General features: G+C 40.1%; 1 protein-coding gene across 2 annotated transcripts; it reads right to left on the bottom strand.

Annotated features, from left to right (window-relative positions):
- Positions 1 to 1,388: 1,388 nt before the first annotated feature.
- Positions 1,389 to 16,926, bottom strand: ZNF14 (zinc finger protein 14). Of its 2 annotated transcripts, XM_082622498.1 has the most exons (4): positions 16,738 to 16,894; positions 5,199 to 5,325; positions 3,979 to 4,039; positions 1,389 to 3,599 (listed from the first exon to the last, which is right to left on the bottom strand). In XM_082622498.1, exons 1-4 carry the CDS (start codon positions 16,774 to 16,776, stop codon positions 2,120 to 2,122), a joined length of 1,707 nt encoding a protein of 568 aa, XP_082478624.1. In that variant the 5' UTR covers positions 16,777 to 16,894; the 3' UTR covers positions 1,389 to 2,119. The 2 variants fall into 2 exon arrangements, with proteins under 2 accessions (XP_082478624.1, XP_082478625.1); XM_082622499.1 differs by lacking the exon at positions 3,979 to 4,039 and having other exon boundaries at positions 16,738 to 16,926.
- Between the last annotated feature and the right edge of the window lie 3,690 nt (positions 16,927 to 20,616).

The following is a 20,616-nucleotide window of genomic DNA, read 5'->3' as shown; positions in this document are numbered from 1 at the left end:
ACTTTAATGACAATTCAGAAAACTCCACTTCCTGAAGAATTTCAAAAGTTAAACCTCTTTTGGATTATTTTTTACCAAAATTTCAATCAATCTGTACACCCAAACAAGAACTATAACTTGATGAGAGAACTGATAAAGTGGAGAAGACAACTCAGATTCAAATCCTGGAAAACTTACAAAATACGGAATTTTGGTCAGGACTGTTAGCGAAAGTGAAACTGGGTATATATGCAACCTTGAGATTTACATGGGTGAAGTAAAGAAACTGCAAGAAACAGTATTATCAGTCTTACCTTATCTTGGTTCATGGCACCATATTTACCAAGACAATTGTTACAACAGTGTGTCCACTTCTGAAATATTGTTGAAAACTAAAACCAGAGTTTGTGGGACTATAAGAGAGAATCATGGTCTACCGAACCAATTAAAGGACAAATCTAAAAATCTACAGAGGGGAGAAATGACATTCTTACGGAAGGGAGAAGTGATTCTTCTTACATGGAAAGACAAGAAGCTAGTCTGCAGGGTGACAACTATTCATGACGCCTCCATAGCATCTACAGGAAAGGAAGACAGGAGGACTGGCCATCAGATGACTAAGTCCACTTGTATATTAGTGTATAATAAATATATTAAAGGAGTTGATCAATCTGATCAGTATCTAGCAAACTTCAATATCCTCTGGAATATGGGAACATATGTATAACTGAGTCATTTTTTTATAAAGCAGAAACTAACACACCATTGTAAAGCAATTATACTCCAATAAAGATGTAAAAAAAATTTTTTTTTAATCCTCTGGAAAACTTGAAAATGGTATAAGAAAGTGGGTTTCCATTTGAGTAACTGCGGTTTATTCAATGCATTTAAAATTTATTGTAGCCTTAATGCGCAGAGTAAAATGACTGACAAGCAATTTTTGTTAGCAGTAGCTAGAGAATGGGTAACTGACCATTCTGGTGAATGCAGTGGTAGTCCTGCACCTGGTCCTTCTTGTGGTGTTTTTAAAAGAGTACACTGCAAAGATCCACCTTGTTGACTATCAAGTAAAATAAAAGAACATATTCTAGAGGAAATAATACCCATAGGACCAAAAAAAATGCCGCCAGAAAGTCTGCTCTTCCAAGGGAAAGTGCAGTGAAACACAGTATGTTTGTAACAGATGTTCTGTTCCCCTGCACAGAGGTGCTTGCTATACTGCCTATCACACTCTAAAGAAATATTAGAATGCTTTAGTAAGACATGTATGAAGTTTCAAATAAATACATTAAGTGCAAAAAAAGTTGTTGATATTTACTCAAACGTGGGTGTTTCAATATTCATTTATGTAACAAATTGCTGGCCACAGGTGTTAGTTTCTGAAAAAATCCCCTGGTCAATAATGTGTTAATGCAAACTCTTTATTATTCAAATCCTAGCCAGAAGGAATGACAAAGAGCAAAGGGCAAAACATAGAAATTCACATGAGACTATATACACTAGGATATTTACAAATTTATGCCATCTTTTACTAGTAAGGAAAATGAAATAAGGCTCTTCTGGCCAAAATAAGAGTAGATTTTCTCATAAGAAGGATGGACTATATATGGGTAAGGAATATCCAATACCTGGCACTACAGGAGGCCAGTACGAAAATCCCAACAAACACCAAAATGTCATTTATCAGTAGCCCCACAGAAAACAATCAAAACATAAAAATTAAACCAACCTACATATTAGAAATACATGTCAATTCAACCATGGAACAAACAGGCTTCAAAATGAAAAGAGAAAAATGTTAATTGATTTGAGGACAAAACAATACCTGTTAATCATTATGTAGTATTGCTTACAGAGTACTTACAGAATTCTCTCACTTCAGTGTTCATTTTTGAACGTAAGTAGTAAATATCCAGTCGACAGATCCCCTTTAAGAATGAAGCACTGATAAAGACAATATAACTCTAAGAATTATTCTTTCATGTTATTTTTTTCTGGCACATTATACATGGATTAATTTGTATCAGGCTTTCTCAGATTTCTTACACATATAGGGTTTCTTTCCAGTGGGAGTTTTCACATGTAAGAATGAAGGCCAACTGATGTTTTCCCCACACTGCTTACATTCAAGAGGTTTCTATTAAGTATGACATCTTTCATGCCTTCGAAAGGAATTGGGTCGACTGAAGGCTTTCCCACATTCTCTACATTTGTAGGGTTTCTCACCAGTGTGTATTCTCATGTGCCCTCGAAAGGTAGTGCGATAAATGAAGGCTTTCCCACATTCTGTACATTCATAAGGTTTCTCTCCAGTATGAGTTTTTTCATGTGTTCGAAAGGATGTGTAACAACTGAAGGCTCTGCCACATTGCTTACATTCATAGGGTTTCTCTCCTGTGTGAGTTCTTTGATGTATTCGAAATGAACTGGGAAAATTGAATGCTTTCCCACATTCCTTACACTTATAAGGTCCATCTCCAGTGTGCATTATCATATGTGTTCGAACACTTGAGGGAGAAATGAAGGCTTTCCCACATTCTTTACATTTATAGGGTTTCTCTCCAGTGTGCTTTCTCACATGTCCTTGAAAGGTAGTGCGATAAATGAAGGTTTTCCCACATTCTGTACATTCATAGGGTTTCTCTCCAGTGTGAGTTCTTTCGTGTATTCGAAAGGAACTGGGCCAACTGAAAGTTTTACCACACTGTTTACATTCATATGGTTTTTCTCCAGTGTGAGTCCTTTCATGTGATCGAAACGAACTGGGACAAATGAAGGCTTTCCCACATTCCTTACATTTATAAGGTCCATCTCCAGTGTGTGTTATCATATGTGTACGAATGCTTGAAAGAGAAATGAAGGCTTTACCACATTCCTTACATTCATAGGGTTTCTCTCCAGTGTGAATTCTTTCATGTATTCGCAAACCTAAAGGAGAACTGAAGGTTTTCTCACATTGTTTACATTCATATTGTTTCTCTGCAGTGTGAATCTTTTCATGTCTTCGAAAGGAACTGGGACAACTGAGGGCTTTACCACACTGCTTACATTCATAGGGTTTTTCTCCAGTGTGACTTCTTTCATGTATTCTCAAACCTAGAGGAGACCTGAGGGATTTACCACACTGTTTACATACGAAGGGTTTCTCTCCAGTGTGAGTTCTTTCATGTGCTCGAAATGAAGTGGAACAACTAAAGGCTTTCCCACATTCCTTACATTTATAGGGTCCTTCTCCAGTGTGTGTTATCATGTGTCTTCGAAAGGTTGTGAGCCATGTGAAGGCTTTCCCACATTCCTTACATTCATAGGGTTTCTCTCCAGTGTGAGTCCTTTCATGTCTATGAACAGATTTGCGGTAACTGAAGGCTTTCCCACATTCCTTGCATTTATATGGCTTCTCCTCATATTCATGATACTCATATGGTTTGTGTCCACTGTGAGATCTGATGTGCCTATTAAGGAATGAATGATGCATGAAGACTTTCCCACACACATTACATTCACATGGTTTTACTCCAGAAAGAGTTTCCTGGTTCAGATTAAGATTTGGAATCTGGCTGACAGTTTCTCCATCTTGATTACCTTCTTTGCTTTCACAGAGTTTTTCTACCATATGACTTCTGTAAAAAATGAGAAATTATTAATGATTTCTTTAACAATTTCACATTTATTAGTAGGATATTAGAATTACATTTTTATATTTCATAGCAAAAGTGAAGGTTTTTTGCCCTTTCTGAATTTTTTGAGGGTGATTTATACTGAAAGCTCTGTAAGAGGACTTGACATAGCTATTATGAAAACAGTAATACTAATATATTGGGTTTCTTAATATTGTTTCCAAAAACACTGGACATCTATGTCATGTTTAAGTAAATGTTTTCAGTGAAAAAAATTTAAGGATAACTTTGAAGCTGGGGTTGTTTTTTCGCTTATTTTAAAAAGTTTATGACATACCAGGATTCTCATGTGGCACACTGCTATCTACTGTGTGTGACTCACCTTAGTTTTCTCCCTTGGATTTTGTACCAATCTTCAATGTTATGATTGTCCCATTTTTTTCCTAAAATGCAGACCCAGAAAAATAATGCAAATTATTGGAAATTATAGAAAAATATTAGATTCTAGGTCCACGATGAGCTGTGACCATGCTTAGTTTATTTACCAATGTACAGCAGTGCCCCCTTATCCACAGTTTTGCATTCTGTGGTGTCAGTTACCTATGGTCAATTGCAGTCTGAAAATATTAATTTAATCTGTGCACGCTTCCAAGTAGTATGATGAAATCTTGCAACGTCCCGCTCTGTCCTGTCTAGGATGTGAATCATCCCTTTGTTCAGTGTATCCATGCTGTATATGCTACCTGCCCATCAATCACTTAGTAGCCATCTCAGTTTTCAGATCACTGTGGTGGTATTGCAGTGCTTGTGTTCAAGTAATCCTTATTTTAATTAATGATGGCCCCAAAGTGCAAGAACAGTGATATTGGTAATTAGGATATGCCAAAGAAAAGTTATAAAGTGCTTCTTTTTTTTTTTTTTTTTTCTTTTTGCGGTATGCGGGCCTCTCACTGTTGTGGCCTCTCCCGTTGCGGAGCACAGGCTCCGGATGCGCAGGCCCAGCGGCCATGGCTCACGGGCCCAGCCGCTCCGCGGCATATGGGATCCTCCCAGACCGGGGCACGAACCCGTATCCCCTGCATCGGCAGGCGGACTCTCAACCACTGCGCCACCAGGGAGGCCCTAAAGTGCTTCTTTTAAGTGAAAAGATGAAAGTTCTTGATTTAAGGGAAGAAAAAAATCATACACTGATGTTGCTAAGATGTATAGGAAAAGTGAATCTTCTATCGTGAAATTTTGAAGAAGGAAAAAGAAATCGATCTTAGTTTTGCTGTCTCATCTCAAACTGCAAAAGTTATGGACACTTAACACTTATGCATGTTAAGTTCATGTCTATTATACGTGTTCTGTTCTTAGTTATTGTTATCAATCTCTTACTGTGCACCAAATTTCTAAATTAAACTTATTATCCTAGGTATGTATGTATAGGATTCAGTACTATCTGCAGCTTCAGGCATCCACTGGTGGTCTTGGAATGTATCCCCTGCAGATAAGGGGGGACTACTGTATTCCTTTTCCATATTCCACATCTTGGAACAGTGTTGATGGGCAAGAAATACTTGTTCTCTAACTGAAGAAGTGAAGGAATGTTGTCATGCTTACCTATTGAGGCCAGGTTCCTCAAGGTTTCCTGCATCACATCTCTGTAAAGTTTCTTCTGCGAAGGATTCAGTAAAGCCCACTCCTCCTGGGTTAAGTTCACAGCCACATCCTCGAAGGTCACTGGGTCCTAAAACATCCCAAATATGTTTCCAGTAAGATGTGTGAATCTGACAGAACTGGGGATTTATACTCAGTTTATAGGAAGATTACATGTGATTCTGTCACCTTCAAACATTTATTTTATGTCTTGGTCATCAGAAACGGACTCTATGTCCTTACTTACTTCTTCATGAATTTAACAGCATAATGAACACAACCAAATTATTCATTTTCACTGTGATCACTTTAAATGTTATTGCTCTCTGATGTCAGGGTCTAGAGCACCTTGGAGAAATGAGAGAAATGCTACACAAATGAATCAAGTATCATTTTAAATACATCAATTTCTTGTGAAAATAACTCATCTCCTTTGTTATTACACACCATTTAACTCAGTACACTCCACTGATGTATGAGGTCAAATCTGCAGGAGTTTTTAAGGAATAAAACACAGTGAAGAACTGGAAGCTTTTCTTCTATTCCCATCACCAAACACGACAGTCCAGGAGGCCTGTGGAAATCCAACTTGTGACAAGGATCAGTTTGCTATACTGGCCTGAGAATTACTCCAGGTGATTAGAAATAGCCAGGTGCAACTGGCTAGATTCAAATATTCTTGTAAAGAAGTAGTACTTTTAGCTTGTGTAAAATTTATTGAAGACGCAGTTTCTCCATTCTCTCTCTGTCCCATTCATGGAGCTAGGAAGTTATTCAGAAGTTAAGGCTCAGACAACTTCACATGGTATGACATGCTAAAAAGACAAAACTACTTAGACCTCAACAAAACCCTATACACAATGAGCCTCAGAGCTGCTTCTCACCAGTTTTTAGCACACAAAGGCACACATAATGAAATGATAAAGTGCTAAAAGATTTCTTTTTGGTCAAAGCCCTTGCTAAATAACCTTGAGGAACAGGTTAAGAGCTGCATATTGCACAGGAATTCACTACCCTCCACAAAGGTCTGATGGTGAATCTGCCCATGATTATATAATACATAAAGGATTTACAGTGCTTTCCTCCAAAGAATGTAAAACCTCCATTCTCTAATTTCAGGTGGAAGTTTCCTGGCCAGCCACTCCAGAGGCAATCCTCCCAACATCTCTCATTTCTGAGCTCCCATATGGTGCACAGAAGCATAACAACCCAGCCCCGAATATAGGAATACGTAAGTTGATGACACCACACACTGCCAATAGTGTACAAAAGGGTTTATTACTTCCACAATTGAGGTCTCTGAGGAGTAAGGCAGGCCTCTCAAGAAGGCATGAAATGGCTTGAGAGTGCAAGGAAAAGTACATGGACTTATTTTTTAGTTGAGGTTGTGGGTGGACTGAAGAGAGAGTTCACATACAAGGGCAGGAGCAGGCACGAATTGAATCTCTTGTCACTGCCAAAGGAAGGATAACTAAGGCTTTCCTATCATCATGGATACATGTGGGTCACAAGAGGAGGAAGGAGGGATGAGGCTTCAAAGCTGTCAGCAGTCAAACATAAAAAACTGGAGACAGAGACTTCTCTTTTCTTGTTCATTGTATAATGAACTTAGAAACTATCATTCCTAACCTCACAAGAAAAAAAACAAAGAACTGAAGACACAGAGCAAACCACTGTTTCCAAAATTGGAAAGACAGAAAGAAGCTATTTTGAAACAGCTATTCTTAACAAGGCCTATCCTCAAAAGAGACTATTTCACCAGGGCCTAATGCAAAGACAAAAAAGAATACAACATCTAAGAACTTTGGGACAATGACAGCAGGTGTAAAATACACACAATGAGAATACCTGATAGAAAAGGAGAAAGGAACAAAAAAACAAGTGAAGCAATCATCACTGAGATTTTCCTAACATTAGTGATAGACAGCAAACTGCAGATCCAGGAAGCTAAGAAAAACACAAAACATGAAAAACAGAAAAAGAACACCAAAAACTTCACTGCCAAGCACATCATTTTCAACTGGAGAAAACTCAAAGACAAAGGGAACATTCTGAGAGAAGCCAGAGGGAAAAAACAAACCTTAGTTTTACTTAAGGATAAGAATTAAATCAGACCTCTTTTCAAAAACTATGCAAGCAAGAAATATCATATAACTGGAATCAAACTGTATTTATCCTTTGGAATCTGGGTTCTTTCACTTAGCAATAAATATATATATAAGATTTATCCTTGTTGTTGCATATATTAATAGTTCATTACTTTTTATTGCTGAGTAGGATTGCATTGTACAGATGTACTATAATTTATTCATTCACCAGATGACATTTGAGTTATTTCCAGGTTTTGGTGATTATGAATAAAGCTGCTGTAAACATTCACATACCAAAAACAAAACAACAAAGAAAACCCCCCAACTATGCAAGCAAGAGAATGGAATGAAATATTTAAAGTGCACAATGTAAAAAAACACCATCCTACAACTCTGTGTCGAGCAAAATTATTCTTCAAAAGTGAGGGAGAATATTTTGTAATAACCTATATGGGAAAAGAATCTGGAAAATAATTATATATATATAAATTAAATAACTGAATATATAATAACTGAATAACTTTGCCATATACCTGAAATGAACACACACTGTAAATAAACTATACTTCAATTAAAAAATATAAAAAAGCCGATAAGCCTTTGTAATTAAAAAAAAATCTCTAGGACTGCTGCATCTCAGGAAAAAAAAGTGACGGAGAAATACTTTCTGAGAAAAATTGAGGGACTGATATCAATACACCTGGTTTTACAAGAAACAGTAGAAGAAATTCATTAGAAGGTACAGGCATACCTTGGAGACAATGAGGGTTCAGTTCCAGACTACCACAATAAAGCAAATCACATGAATTTTTTTGTTTGCCAGTGCATGTAAAGTTATGTTTATACTATTCTGTACTCTGTTAAGTGTGCACTAGCGTTATGTATAAAAATACAATGTACATACCTTGATTTAAAAATACTTTATTGCTAAAAATGCTAACCATCATCAGAGCCTTCAGCAAGTGGTGTCAGTAACATCAAAGATTACTGATCACACACCACCACAACAAATGTAACAACAATTTGAAATATTGTGAGAATTACCAAATTGCGACAGGCACACAAAGTGAGCCAATGCTATTGAAAAAAAGGTGCTGATAGATTTGCTTCACACAGGGTTACAACCAACCTTCAACTTGCAAAAAATGCATTATCTGTAAAGTGCAATAAAGTGAACTGAAATAAAATAAGCCGTGTCTGAAAATGATATAAACAGGTGAAACATTAGAAAAGAGGCCCCTTTAAGAACTGTTCTCAGTTCACTATAGCCTTGTTGGTCTCATGGACACAAGCCCCACTGGTTTTCAAAGCTAGATGTTTTGGGACTTCCCTGGTGGTCCAGTGGTTATAAGATTCTGCCCTTCCACTGCAGGGGGTGTGGGTTCCATCCCTGATCAGGGAACTAAGATCCCACATGCTGTGCGGTTATGGACCCACCCCTGAAAGGCTAGATGTTTGGGGGGCTTGTCTTCATGTGTGACTCTTAAAAGCTGGGGTGCCAAGTGTGGGGTCTAAACCCTTTTCTCCTCAAGGAGAAGCTTGGAGTTTTGAGTGCCTTCCTGAAGGTGGGGTGCCATGCGGGGGCAGGGGGGGTTGGTTATGGTAAGACTGTGCCTCAGCTTCTACCCACTTTGATGTGGGTGTTCTCACTTGCCCTATGCATAGGGAATCGCCTGTTATGGGCAACGAGAGATGAGCTGCTGCACGTCCCTGTACGCATGACAATGTCTGCTGCTGCCCTGCTGGATCACACCCCGGGCTCTCCGGGCTGTCTCTGCATAGCTAGACTGAGTCCTCTCCCAGGGCCTGTCTGCCCGGGATTCCTGGGGTGCTGCCCTGTGTGCACAAGGACAATGGTTGCTTCCAGCCGCCCCACCAAGATCACACCCAAGACCCTTGGTCTTTGTGTCCAGACCGAGTCTTTTCCCAGGGCCCAGTTGGCCCAGATCTCCCACCAGGCTGTGGCGTGGAGTGTGCAGGGCCAGGGTGTTTGCCCAATTCAGACTGGGGAGTGGTGAGGCAGCAGCTGCCAGTGCCAGGCTCTCTCTGCCCTGATGGCTGACAAGCCAGCATGTGCACAATCCTTGCGAGTAGTGTCTTGGCCTCTCCAGCCCTTCTGACTGTCCTAGTGGTTCTCCAAGCAGCCAAGGGGGCTAGTAGTCTCCTCTCCACAGGATGCCAGGACTGGGACACACAGATTGTGGCTCCACCTGCTTGCTCCCCAAGGTGAGGGGCTGCCCGTGTGGACCTTCTCTTCCTTTCAGATCCCTCCCAAGGGCACAGATCCCAACCTGATGTCTTTTTTTCTGTCCTACCCAGTTATGTGGAGATCTTTCTTGCGGCTTTGGTTGTACAGAAGTTCTTGTGGGGACCTCCCTGGTGGTCCAGTGGTTAAGACTGTGCTTCCACTGTAGGGGGCGTGGGTTCGATTCCTGGTTGGGGAACTAAGATCCTGCAAGCTGTGTGGCGTGGGCCAAAAAAAAAAACAAACCCAAAATGTTCTTCTGCCAGGTTCCAGTTAATTTTCTGTGAGAACTGTAGAAGTATTTTTGATGTGTTTGTAGGGGTAGGTGAGTTCCACATCCTCCTACCCTGTCATCTTGATTCCCCTTTCTCCTTTCAAATTATTAAATGATTATACTATTTGTTATGGTGATCTGAGATCAATGATCTTTGATGTTACTACAATGACTCACTGAAGGCTCAGATGATGATTGGTATTTTTTAGCTCTAAAATATTTTAAAAGTAAGGTATGTACACTTTTTATACATAATACTATTATACACTTAATAGGCCTTGATATAGGGTAAACACAGATTTATATACACTAGGAAACCAAAATTCATGTGCTAATTGCTTCATTGTGATAACTGCTTTATTGCAGTGGACTGAACCTGCAATATCTCTGAGGTATGCCTGTGGTAGATACACAAACGATAAAGATAAGGAATCTAAGCATACCAAAAAAGACAGGAATCTAAGCAAGCAAAGAAGACAGGAAAATAGGAATTACAAAACAGCCAGAAGACAGTGAACAAAATAGCAATAAGGACATACCTATCAATAATTACTTTAAATGTAAAAGAAATAATAAATTCTCCCATCAAAACACAGAGTGGCTAAATGGATTTAAAAAAAAAGACTCACCTATATACTGCCTACAAAAACCTCACCTGAGATAAAAGTACACACAAAGACTGAAAGAATGGAAAAAAAATATTCCATGTAAATGGAAACCAGAAGAAAGCTGGGGTAGCTATCCTTATAACAGTCAAAATAGACTTAAGACAAAGACTGTTATAAGGGACAAAAAGGTCATTATATAATGAAAAAGGAGTAAATCCCAAAAGAGGATATAACATTTGTAAACATTTATGCACTCAAAATAGAAACATCTGAATATATAAAACAAAATTTAATAGATCTAAAGGGAGAAGTAGAAAGCCATACAATAACAGAAAGGGACTTTAATACCCCAATTTCATCAGTGGATACATCATTCAGACAGAAAATCAACAAAGAAACACTGGCCTTCAGTGACATATTAAGCCAGTCATTCTGTCCAAAAGCAACAAAATACACAATCTTCTCAAGGGCACATCAAACATTCTCCAGGAGAGAGCATATGTTAGGCCATAAAACAAGTCTTAATAAATTTAAGATTAAAGTCATATTAAGCATCTTTCCCGACCACAATGCCATACAACTAGAAATCGATTATGAGAAGAGAGCTGGAAAATTCACATGTGGAGATTAAACATGATACTGAACAACCAATAGGTTAAAGAAATCAAAAGAGAAGTTTTAAAAAGTACCTTGAGACAAATGAAATGGAAATATAGTAGAACCCCATTATCTGTGAGGGATACATTCCAAGACACTGAATGGATGCCTGAAACCATGAATAGTACTTAACCCCACAAATATAATGGTTTTTTCCTATATATACACATGCACACACAGTGTGGATACAATGAACAAAGGGATGATTCATATCACAGGCAAGATGGAGCAGGATGGCACAAAGTTTTATCACACTTCTCAGGACAATGCACAATTCAGAACTTTATTTAAAAAATTTTTAAAGTATTTTAAAAGTGTTTATTTCTGTAATTTTCCATTTGATATTTTCAGAGCACAGTTGACTGCAGGTAACTGAAACTGTAAAAAGCAAAACTGCAGATAAAGGGGGACTACTGTGTAACATACTGAAACTTACAAGATGCAGCAAAAGCATTTTGAAGAGGGAGGTTCATAGTGACAGTGATAAATCAAGAAACAAAAAAGATCTCAAAAAACCTAACTTTACACCTCAAGGAACTAGAAAAAAAGAAAAAAACAAACGCCAAAGTTAATAAAGTGAAGGAAATAACAAAGATCACAGTGGAAATAAATGAAAAAGCCTAAGAGGAGAGTAAAAAAAAAAAATCAATGAAACTAAGAGCTTTTAAAATATAAGACAGATATCCAGTAGAGATGGTGGAGGAATAAGACGTGGAGATCACCTTCCTCCACACAAATACACCAAAAATACATCTACATGTGGAACAACTCCTACAGAACACCTACTAAATGCTGGCAGAAGGCCTCAGACTTCCCAGAGGGCAAGAAACTCCCCACATACCTGGCCAGGTGGCTGACAGGGTCTTGGTGCTCCGGCCTGGTGCCAGGCCCGAGCCTCTGAGGTGGGAGAGCCGAGTTCAGTACACTGGACCACCAGAGACCTCCCGACCCCATGTAATATCAATCAGCGAGAGCTCTTCCAGAGATCTCTGTCTCAACCCTAAGACCCAGCTCCACTCAACGGCCAGCAAGCTCCAGTGTTGGACACCCCATGCCAAACAACTCACAAGATTTGCACACACATCAATAAAGAAGATATACAAGATATACAGATGTTAAATAAGCATATGAAAAGCAGCTCAACATCAAATGTCATTAGGAAATTGCAAATAAAACAAACAGATACCACTAAACGCTTATTACAACAGGTAAAATACAAAGCACTCAGAATACCAAATACTGATGAAGATGTAAAGCTACAGGAATTCTTACTCATTGCTGATGCAAATGGAAAATGGTATGCTTACTTTGGAAGACAGGCGGTTTTTTCACAAAACTGAACATACCCTTATCATAGGATCTAGCTCCTAGATTATACTCCTTGTATATTTATATTTACCCAAATAAGTTGAAAACTTGTCTTCACACAGAAATATGCAAATCAGTGTTTATAGGTGTTTTATGCATAATTGCCAAGACATAAGAGTTAAGCAAGATATCCTTCAATAGTAGAATGAATATACAACCAGTGGTATATCCACATGATGAAATATTGTTCAGTGATAAAAAGAAATGAGCTATCAAGCTATCAACAGACAAGGAGGAAGCTGCTGTGTACTGGTCTGTTATAATTTCAAATTTACGCATTTATGGCTTAAGTGAAGTTGTTTTGATCTACTTGTTTATGGCTCAAGTAAAGATGTTTTGGTCCAAGAGTGAATTTGTTTACTTTGCGAGGCCATGTCAGGAGGACGCCATCAAAATTGTTCTTATCATTATGAACATGTGGAGGAGTGACAATCATGTGACGGACATTTAAACGTTAAATACCAGGAATTTGTGAGGACTTAATTTGAGTGTTCAGTCTGGGCAAGGCTACTCTTTGGTAATCTAAAAAGCTCTCAGGGCTTCCCTGGTGGCGCAGTGGTTGAGAGTCCGCCTGCCGATGCAGGGGACACGGGTTCGTGCCCCGGTCTGGGAGGATCCCACATGCCGCTGAGCGGCTGGGCCTGTGAGCCATGGCCGCTGAGCCTGCACGTCCGGAGCCTGTGCTCCATCGCAACGGGAGAGGCCACAACAGTGAGAGGCCCGCGTACTGCAAAAAAAAAAGCTCTCAGAGGATCACGAGACACTTGCTCCTGCTGTGGCCAGGTTACTCTTGGATAGCAGTGGAGATAAACCAAGCAGCAGTCTCAGGAAGGGAAGGGACATATTTGTTTTTGCCTTGGTGAGCCTACTCCTCATAGGCAGTGGTGCAAGCCATGAAATGGTCCCTGGACCAAGCAGCCTACCTTGCCTGACAACACTAGTGCCTTTGCCCAGCAGGGAGGGATCTAAACGGGCATCTGATACCCAGCTTTTAGTTGGAAGGACTGACGCTATCAAGAACCAATTCACATAAAGGTGCAACTCAACTAAATTTGGTCTTTATTTCTTTCATCTTCCCTTTGGCTGGAACAACAGTGTAATTAAACTATCATTGGTTTGGGGTATGTTATTTCTTTACTGGCTTATTAAGAGACATTATCCTATTTGCTATTGGCTTGTGAAATATTATAAATTATAATTCCCTCAGTTGAACCTGTGTTAAATAAATTACTGGCAAAGACAATCTCAGTCTCTGAGCATAATTTGCCTGAACGAAACAGGAAACTTAGAAGCATATCGCTAAGTGAAAGAAGACACTCTGACAAGGCTACATACTGTATGATTCCTACTGTATAGGACATTCTGGAAGAGATAAAACTATGAGCCAGTAAAAAGATCTTTGCTTGGGAAGGATTTGGGGGTTTGAGGGAGGGACGAATGGACAGGTGAAGCACAGGGTATCCTTAGCAAAGTTAAACTATTCTATATGATATAGAAATGATGGACACATGTCATTATACAGTTGCCAAAATCCCTACATTGTATAACACAAAGAGTCAAGGCTAATATAAACAGTGGACTTTATAGTATCAATATTGATCCATCAATTGTAACAAATATACCATAATAATATGAGATGTAAAAAAATAGTACAAACTGTGTGGATGCAGAGGGGTCAAGTGGAAACACTCTGTACTTTCTGATCAATTTTTCTGTAAGCCTAAAATATTCTAAAAAACCGGAAATCTCACTGTTTTATACCTTACAATTTTTTAAATCCTTTATAAGCATTATTTAAAATTAAGAGAAATTTATATACACCATACTTTCCTACCTAGTAGTCTGTTTTTAAATTAACTTTTGCTACTTTAAACTTATTTTTAAATTAATTTTTCTACATAGAAAATCATTCTAAATTTAAATCTTTAAACACTATTGGGTATAAAACTGCAAACTGTAGAAAGTGAAAAACTTCAAATGTCTTTCTAACCAAAAGGACAAATGACATCATAGTTTGTCCCTCCACTATATTTCACACTCAGGATATGGTCAGGAATGAGTAGCATATTATAATGCATTAGGGGGTTTGCATTTAATCCATGAAGAAACCTACTAGGATTTTCAAAGACTTTCCTAAGTTTGAGTAGTTTTTCTCATACCAATTAAAACAGAAATTCAATAGTTTTTTTCACTCATCAATACAAGTAGAAATTCACTTACCTTAAGAATTGTACAGACTTTTAAATACCAAAGTTCTCTAGGGACAAGCACATACAAAAACTGATCTAAAAATGAAAAATGTACCTGAGAACCTAAACATACCCATCTCACAGCTTAAGATTCTGTTGTCTAAAAGGAGCAGAAATTCTGTTTGGTTCCAGGATTTTCTTGCCTTAAACACATATTTTTCAATCAACTTATATTTTTCAAAGCCTAAGAAATCAAAAATCATATACACTCACCAAGGAAATACAATTGCAAACTGCTAAGGGAAACTAGAGCTAAAGGACTGAAATATCCAATAGATAAGGGCATCTAAAGAAAAGAAACACAAATATTCAAATCAGCTCAGGTAAGAAGCCTGCTTGCCCACAGTTGAGAACGAAAACCCACATTCAGAAAGTTAAACACATTCTCAAGCTTGGGGTCTAGATACCCAGGTTGAGATACAACCCCTAAGGTGGGTCAATCCCTGGTGAAGGAGGGTAGGGACACCTGAGCAGTCACTGGAGAGAACCCTCCTCACATTCTCACAAGTGAGGAAACTCTCAGGCAGATTCAGTTTAAGATCCAACTCAAACTCCCAAATTCATAAACTTTTTGTCCAGGAGACAGAACCTCTGACCACAGACTTTTTTAATACACAAAATACACTCCGAGTGCACCTATATCATGGATGCAGAACTCAAACATAAAACATCTAGGCCAAAGCAAACCCCCCCACTGCCGGCTCCTGATGGGAACTTTCGTTTGGAGTCACTAGCCTCAGGCCTTTGCTCCAGTCACAATACTTTGGATCACCAATGATAATTTAAATGACATAAACCCAGTGTTTCAATAATCCAGAAAAATCACTCAACCCAGTGTTTATGTGTAAAGGAAGAGAGAAGACTGTAAGGCAATTTTATTTGTTCAACAGGAAAATCCCAAAACATCTACTCCTGTCAGAAAATGAAGATGTCAATGAATTAATTCCAAAAAAAGAAACTGATTTGTAGAAAATCGTATTGGAACACTTCTATATTTTGCAAGTCTAAGTCCTGATATGCCATTGGAAATCACCCAAAAGACCTCAGAATATTACTACATCCACTCGGGGGCGGGGGGGGAAGGAAAACAAAAATTTTAATACACAGAATGTAATAATGAAATATTTTTCTGAAATTCACCTTTCTTGCCTCTTTGGAAAAACTTTATACTGTCTCCCCAGGTCTACTGAATAAATAAAGTTTACACTTATTGAAAAACTGAGTTTCAAATAAGTGAATAAATCTTTTCAAAGAGAGAAACTCAGGAACGGAGGCAGTGCTGAAAAAAGATCACCCAGGAAAGTTTCTCAAGAGGACCCTCCACCCAAAGGTCTTCCCATAGGATGTCCGTGACCAAGAAAGATTTTGAGAGGAGAGGCACAAGCATTCCATATAACGTATTCCAGGTGGTGGTTCTCTGCTTTCCTCTCAAGTAAAACAGCTATAACAATAAATCTTTAAAAAGGGCTCTGTTGATAAATGATTAAACAATTAAAATACTGCATCCGTTTGAAACGCACCACGGAGAAAAACAGTTAATAGTGATACTATGAACTGCAGAGGGGAAGATGGCATTTGGGAATGCGGGGAAACATCTGTAAGTTTAGGGATTTATTGCCAGCCCTAGGAAGAGCTAGCCTGGGGGGACAGGGTCGTGGATTTGAGATCCTGTTCCTCAAACATTTTAAAAAGTGAGAGTAAAATGATTCCCCTGGAGAGAAGGGGGGAACCGGACACCCCCAGAGCACAGCTGCTCCCACAGTGTACCCCAGAGACCGAGTCACGATTGCCCCGAGTCCCTCCCTATGGCCACCGTGCCGTGTGGGGGAGACTCGGGTTCGCAGGGACAGGACAGGACACCCGGGGGGTCCCGGCTGTCGACCCAGCCCCTAGGCTGTGTGGTGCGCCACCGGCTGACTCGGGTCCACAGACTCTGGAGTTGGCCGCACGGGAGGCCCGGTTCCATCAGTCCAACCGCCCCCCTCTCCCAACACCTGACCCCGCACACTTACCATTTTTCGGTTTCTGGAGTTTCCGGTTGTCCACCCCATGACCGCCGCGGCAAGTGCCGGTCATAGCGACACAGAATGCGGCATAACCACCTGGAGCCTTTAAGGGCAGCAGGAGCTGATGCGGTCACTGCCAGAACAAGCGGCACTGAGCACGCAGTCCATGCCTCCGGCGTCATCGAAGCAGCGCCACCACGTAAAATAATCGGCGACTCCCCTGATTGAACAGTTCACAGGGCCCCGCCCCCCATGCCTGAGTGACAGGAGGTTGGAGGTCGCATCTTTGAGCCGACCTTGTCCTGGCAGTGGGTGGGAAATGTTCTCTCCAAGGACACATCGTCAAACCATAAGGCCACTAAGGCCTGGCACAGAACTGTGACCCTTCACAAACATGGACAATTTTGTATCCTCACTATTCGGTAATAATGAGGCTGTTCCGGGAATTCCCTGGCCGTCCAGTGGTTAGGGCTCTGTGCTTCCACTGCAGGGAGCACGGGTTGGATCCCTGGTCTGGCAACCAAGGTCCTGCAAGCCCCGCAGAGCAGCTCCTACCCCCCACCCCCCAAAAAAGACTCTGTTCCACTTTCATCTTTCACCATTTCCTTTAGGAGAATTCTGTCCCCCCTCCCCACCCCCACTCATTTGGTACTTTAAAAAGTCCCCTGGCCTCAGGGGCACTTGGCTCGGGTGGGAGGATGAACCCCACAGTCCTAGACCAGCCTTGAAGCCTCAGACACTAGCATGTGTGAAACACAGGCAGAGAAACCACCGGAAAACCTTTTCAATGGAATTCCATTAATACTCGTTTGTCGATAGGTCAAAGGAGGTAAAACTGAAAGAACACTGCTGAGTGAAAAATATTTAGATGGTAAGGGTCTGTAGATAAACAAATCAGGACAGTGGTCATGAATGGGGCAGGATGGAGATAAGTCAGGGATGGGAACATCAGGACACCTCACCACTGCCCACAGGCCATTTAAAAATCTTCATGATGATTCCAAGGATGTGTACATTATTACTAAATCTTACCACAAAACATTTTGTACATTTTTTCCCTGAATATATTTTATGATAAAAATTTTAAGGAGAAATTCAGTTTGGAAAATAACATAATTTGTATATGTTTTTTTGCCCTGTAAGGTGGCAATCTGAGTTTTCATTCATGGTTTTGGCAGCAAAAATTAGTAATATCGACTGAAAAAATGCACAATATAAAAGTTGAGAATTATGTTTTATTTGGCGGACTTCCTGAGGACTCAAGCCTGGGAGGCCGTCTCTCAGGTAGCTCTGAGGGGCTCCAAAGAGGTAAGGGAGAAGCCAGGATATATAGGAGTTTTGCGATAAAAACCAGGTAGTGGAACATCAAAAGATTATTGTTAATTAAAGAAAACCAGATATCGCAAGTTAATGAATTAGCACTTTTCCACATGTGGGAAGATTCGAGACTCTGGACTCACTGAAAACATTCCTTTGATATGCACCTTAACTATCTAGGGCCAGTATCCTTTTTTCCACCCTGAATCCCCTCAGGGTGCACAGTTGGGGATGGCTTGATGGCTGATGACTTGATGGCTGCAACATCCTTTGTTTATTGATAATGGCAGGCAGCATTTTTCATCCACAGTAACAAGCCATGTATCTATTAGGTTGGTCAAAAAGTTCATTTGGGTTTTTCCACCTTATGGAAAAACCCAAACGAACATTTTGGCCAACCCTATATTTAGAAAAAATGGATTACATAAATTCATCATCATTTCTACCTTTTAAAAATAAAGGGTGGCATGCATTGATATGTAAAAATCTGGAGTATTTATCAATAGAACAATTAAGCAAAGTGTATTGATAAAGATACTGAGAAATAAAATATTGCCCGCCATATCAGTAAGCAAAGGATGTCACAGTCATCAGCGATTGCAGCGCCGAAATGGTGAGGTGAGCCCGGAGGAAACTCAGGATGTGAAAACGCAGGATACTGGCCCCAGATGGCTGAGATGCATATACAGGAATGATTTCAGTGAGCCCAGACTCTTGCATCTTCCCATACATAGAAAAGCGCTAAATTCCTTAACTTGAGATACAGTAAGTCCCTGCAAACGACCCTTCAAGTTGCGAACTTTCAAAGATGCAAATGAGCGTTCCATCAACGTTAGGCGTGAGTGAAACTGCAGCTTGCCCTCCGTCTCCTCTTGCTGAGGATCCTTCAGCTCTACCATCTCCCACCTCCTCCCTCTCCTCCAGTCAGTCACTCTTCTTGCGTGTTCACTGGATGCCAGCCCTGTATGTCAGCTGTTGTACTGTACTACTGTACTTTTCAAGGGACTGTACTGTAAGATTAAAAATGTTTTATTTATTCTTTTTTATGTATTATTTGTGTGAAAAGTATTATAAACCTATTACAGTACAGTACTATATAGCCGATTGTGTTATTTGGATACCTAGACTAACTTTGTTGGAATTACAAACAAATCGGACTGATGAACGTGCTCTCAGAACCAGAACTCATTCTTATGTAGGGGACTTACTGTATCTAGTTTTATTAACAGTAATCTTTTGTTCCTACTACCTGCCCTTTGTTGCAAAACTCCTATATATCCTAGCTCCCCCCTCGCCTCCTCAGAGCAGTTTTCTCAGGGTTGCTTAACATGCTGCCTCCCGGACTCGAAGTCCTCAGTATGTCCACTGAAGAAAACACAACTCTCAACTTTCAGGTTGTGAACATTTTTTTCAGTTGACAATACCTTACCCCTTCTATAACTGTTATGGTAACCTACTGTGTTAGGGGGGTCCCTACCCTAGGTTTGATTGACAACACATTACTGCCAGGAACGTATGAAAGAGTTTATTACTTCCATAATGGAAGTGTCTGGGGAGGGCAGGGAAGGCCTCTTAAGCAGGTGGGAAGTGCCTTGACAGAACAAGGAAAGGAGCCTGGCCTGAGTTTTTCTATTTGCCTTTTTTTTTTTTTTTTTGCGGTACGCGGGCCTCTCACTGTTGTGGCCTCTCCCGCTGCGGAGCACAGGCTCCGGACACGCAGGCTCAGCGGCCATGGCTCACGGGCCCAGCCACTCCGCGGCATGTGGGATCCTCCCAGACCAGGGCACGAACCCGTGTCCCCTGCATCGGCAGGCGGACTCTCAACCACTGCGCCACCAGGGAAGCCCTCGTTTGCTTTTTTTAAAAATTTTTATTGGAGTATAGTTGATTTACAATGTTGTGTTAGTTTCTGCAGTACAGCAGAGTGAATCAATTATATGTAAACATATATCCACTCTTTTTTAGATTCTTTTCCCATATAGGTCATTACAGAGGACTGAGTAGGGTTCCCTGTGCTATACAGTAGGTCTCTATTAGTTATCTATTTTATTTATTTTAATTAAAAAATTTTTTTTGGCCACACCATGCAGCACATGGGATCTTAGTCCCCAGACCAGGGATTGAACCTGTGCCTCCTGCATTGGAAGTGGAGAGTCTTAACCACTGGACACCAGGGAAGTCGCTCTATTTTATATATGTTAGTATGTATATGTCAATCCCAATCTCCCAATTTAACCTTCCCCACCCCCCTTTCCCCCCAGTAACCATGTTTGGTTTTCACATCTGTGACTCTATTTCTGTTTTGTAAATAAGTTCATTTGTGCCATTTTTTTAGATTCCACATATAAGCAATATAATATGATATTTGTCTTTCTCTATCTGACTTACTTCACTCAGTATGAGAATCTCTAGGTCCATCCATGTTGCTGCAAATTTTGGCCTGAGGTTTTTTGTTTGTTTGTTTGTTTTAATTGAGATTAGGAGGTGGGCTAGTGTGAGATTTTGCACACAAAGGCAGGGGCTACCAAGGATTTAATCTCTTACCAGCACCAAAGAAGCAAGCACCCA

The sequence above is a fragment of the Mesoplodon mirus genome (assembly GCF_964341445.2).
Source record: "Mesoplodon mirus genome assembly, chromosome: 5".
NCBI classification, from domain to species: Eukaryota; Metazoa; Chordata; class Mammalia; order Artiodactyla; family Ziphiidae; genus Mesoplodon; species Mesoplodon mirus.
This window is presented reverse-complemented; position numbering and strand designations above follow the sequence as displayed.

Excerpts from the sequence above, each read along its gene's own strand:
- ZNF14 (XM_082622498.1), bottom strand. The coding sequence starts at position 16,776 with ATGGGGTGGACAACCGGAAACTCCAGAAACCGAAAAATG. Across the intron at positions 5,326-16,737 it reads ACTCCAGAAACCGAAAAATG|GACCCAGTGACCTTCGAGGA; the intron begins GTAAGTGTGCGG and ends GGGATGTTTTAG. Across the intron at positions 3,600-3,978 it reads ATCCAAGGGAGAAAACTAAG|AAGTCATATGGTAGAAAAAC; the intron begins GTGAGTCACACA and ends CATTTTTTACAG.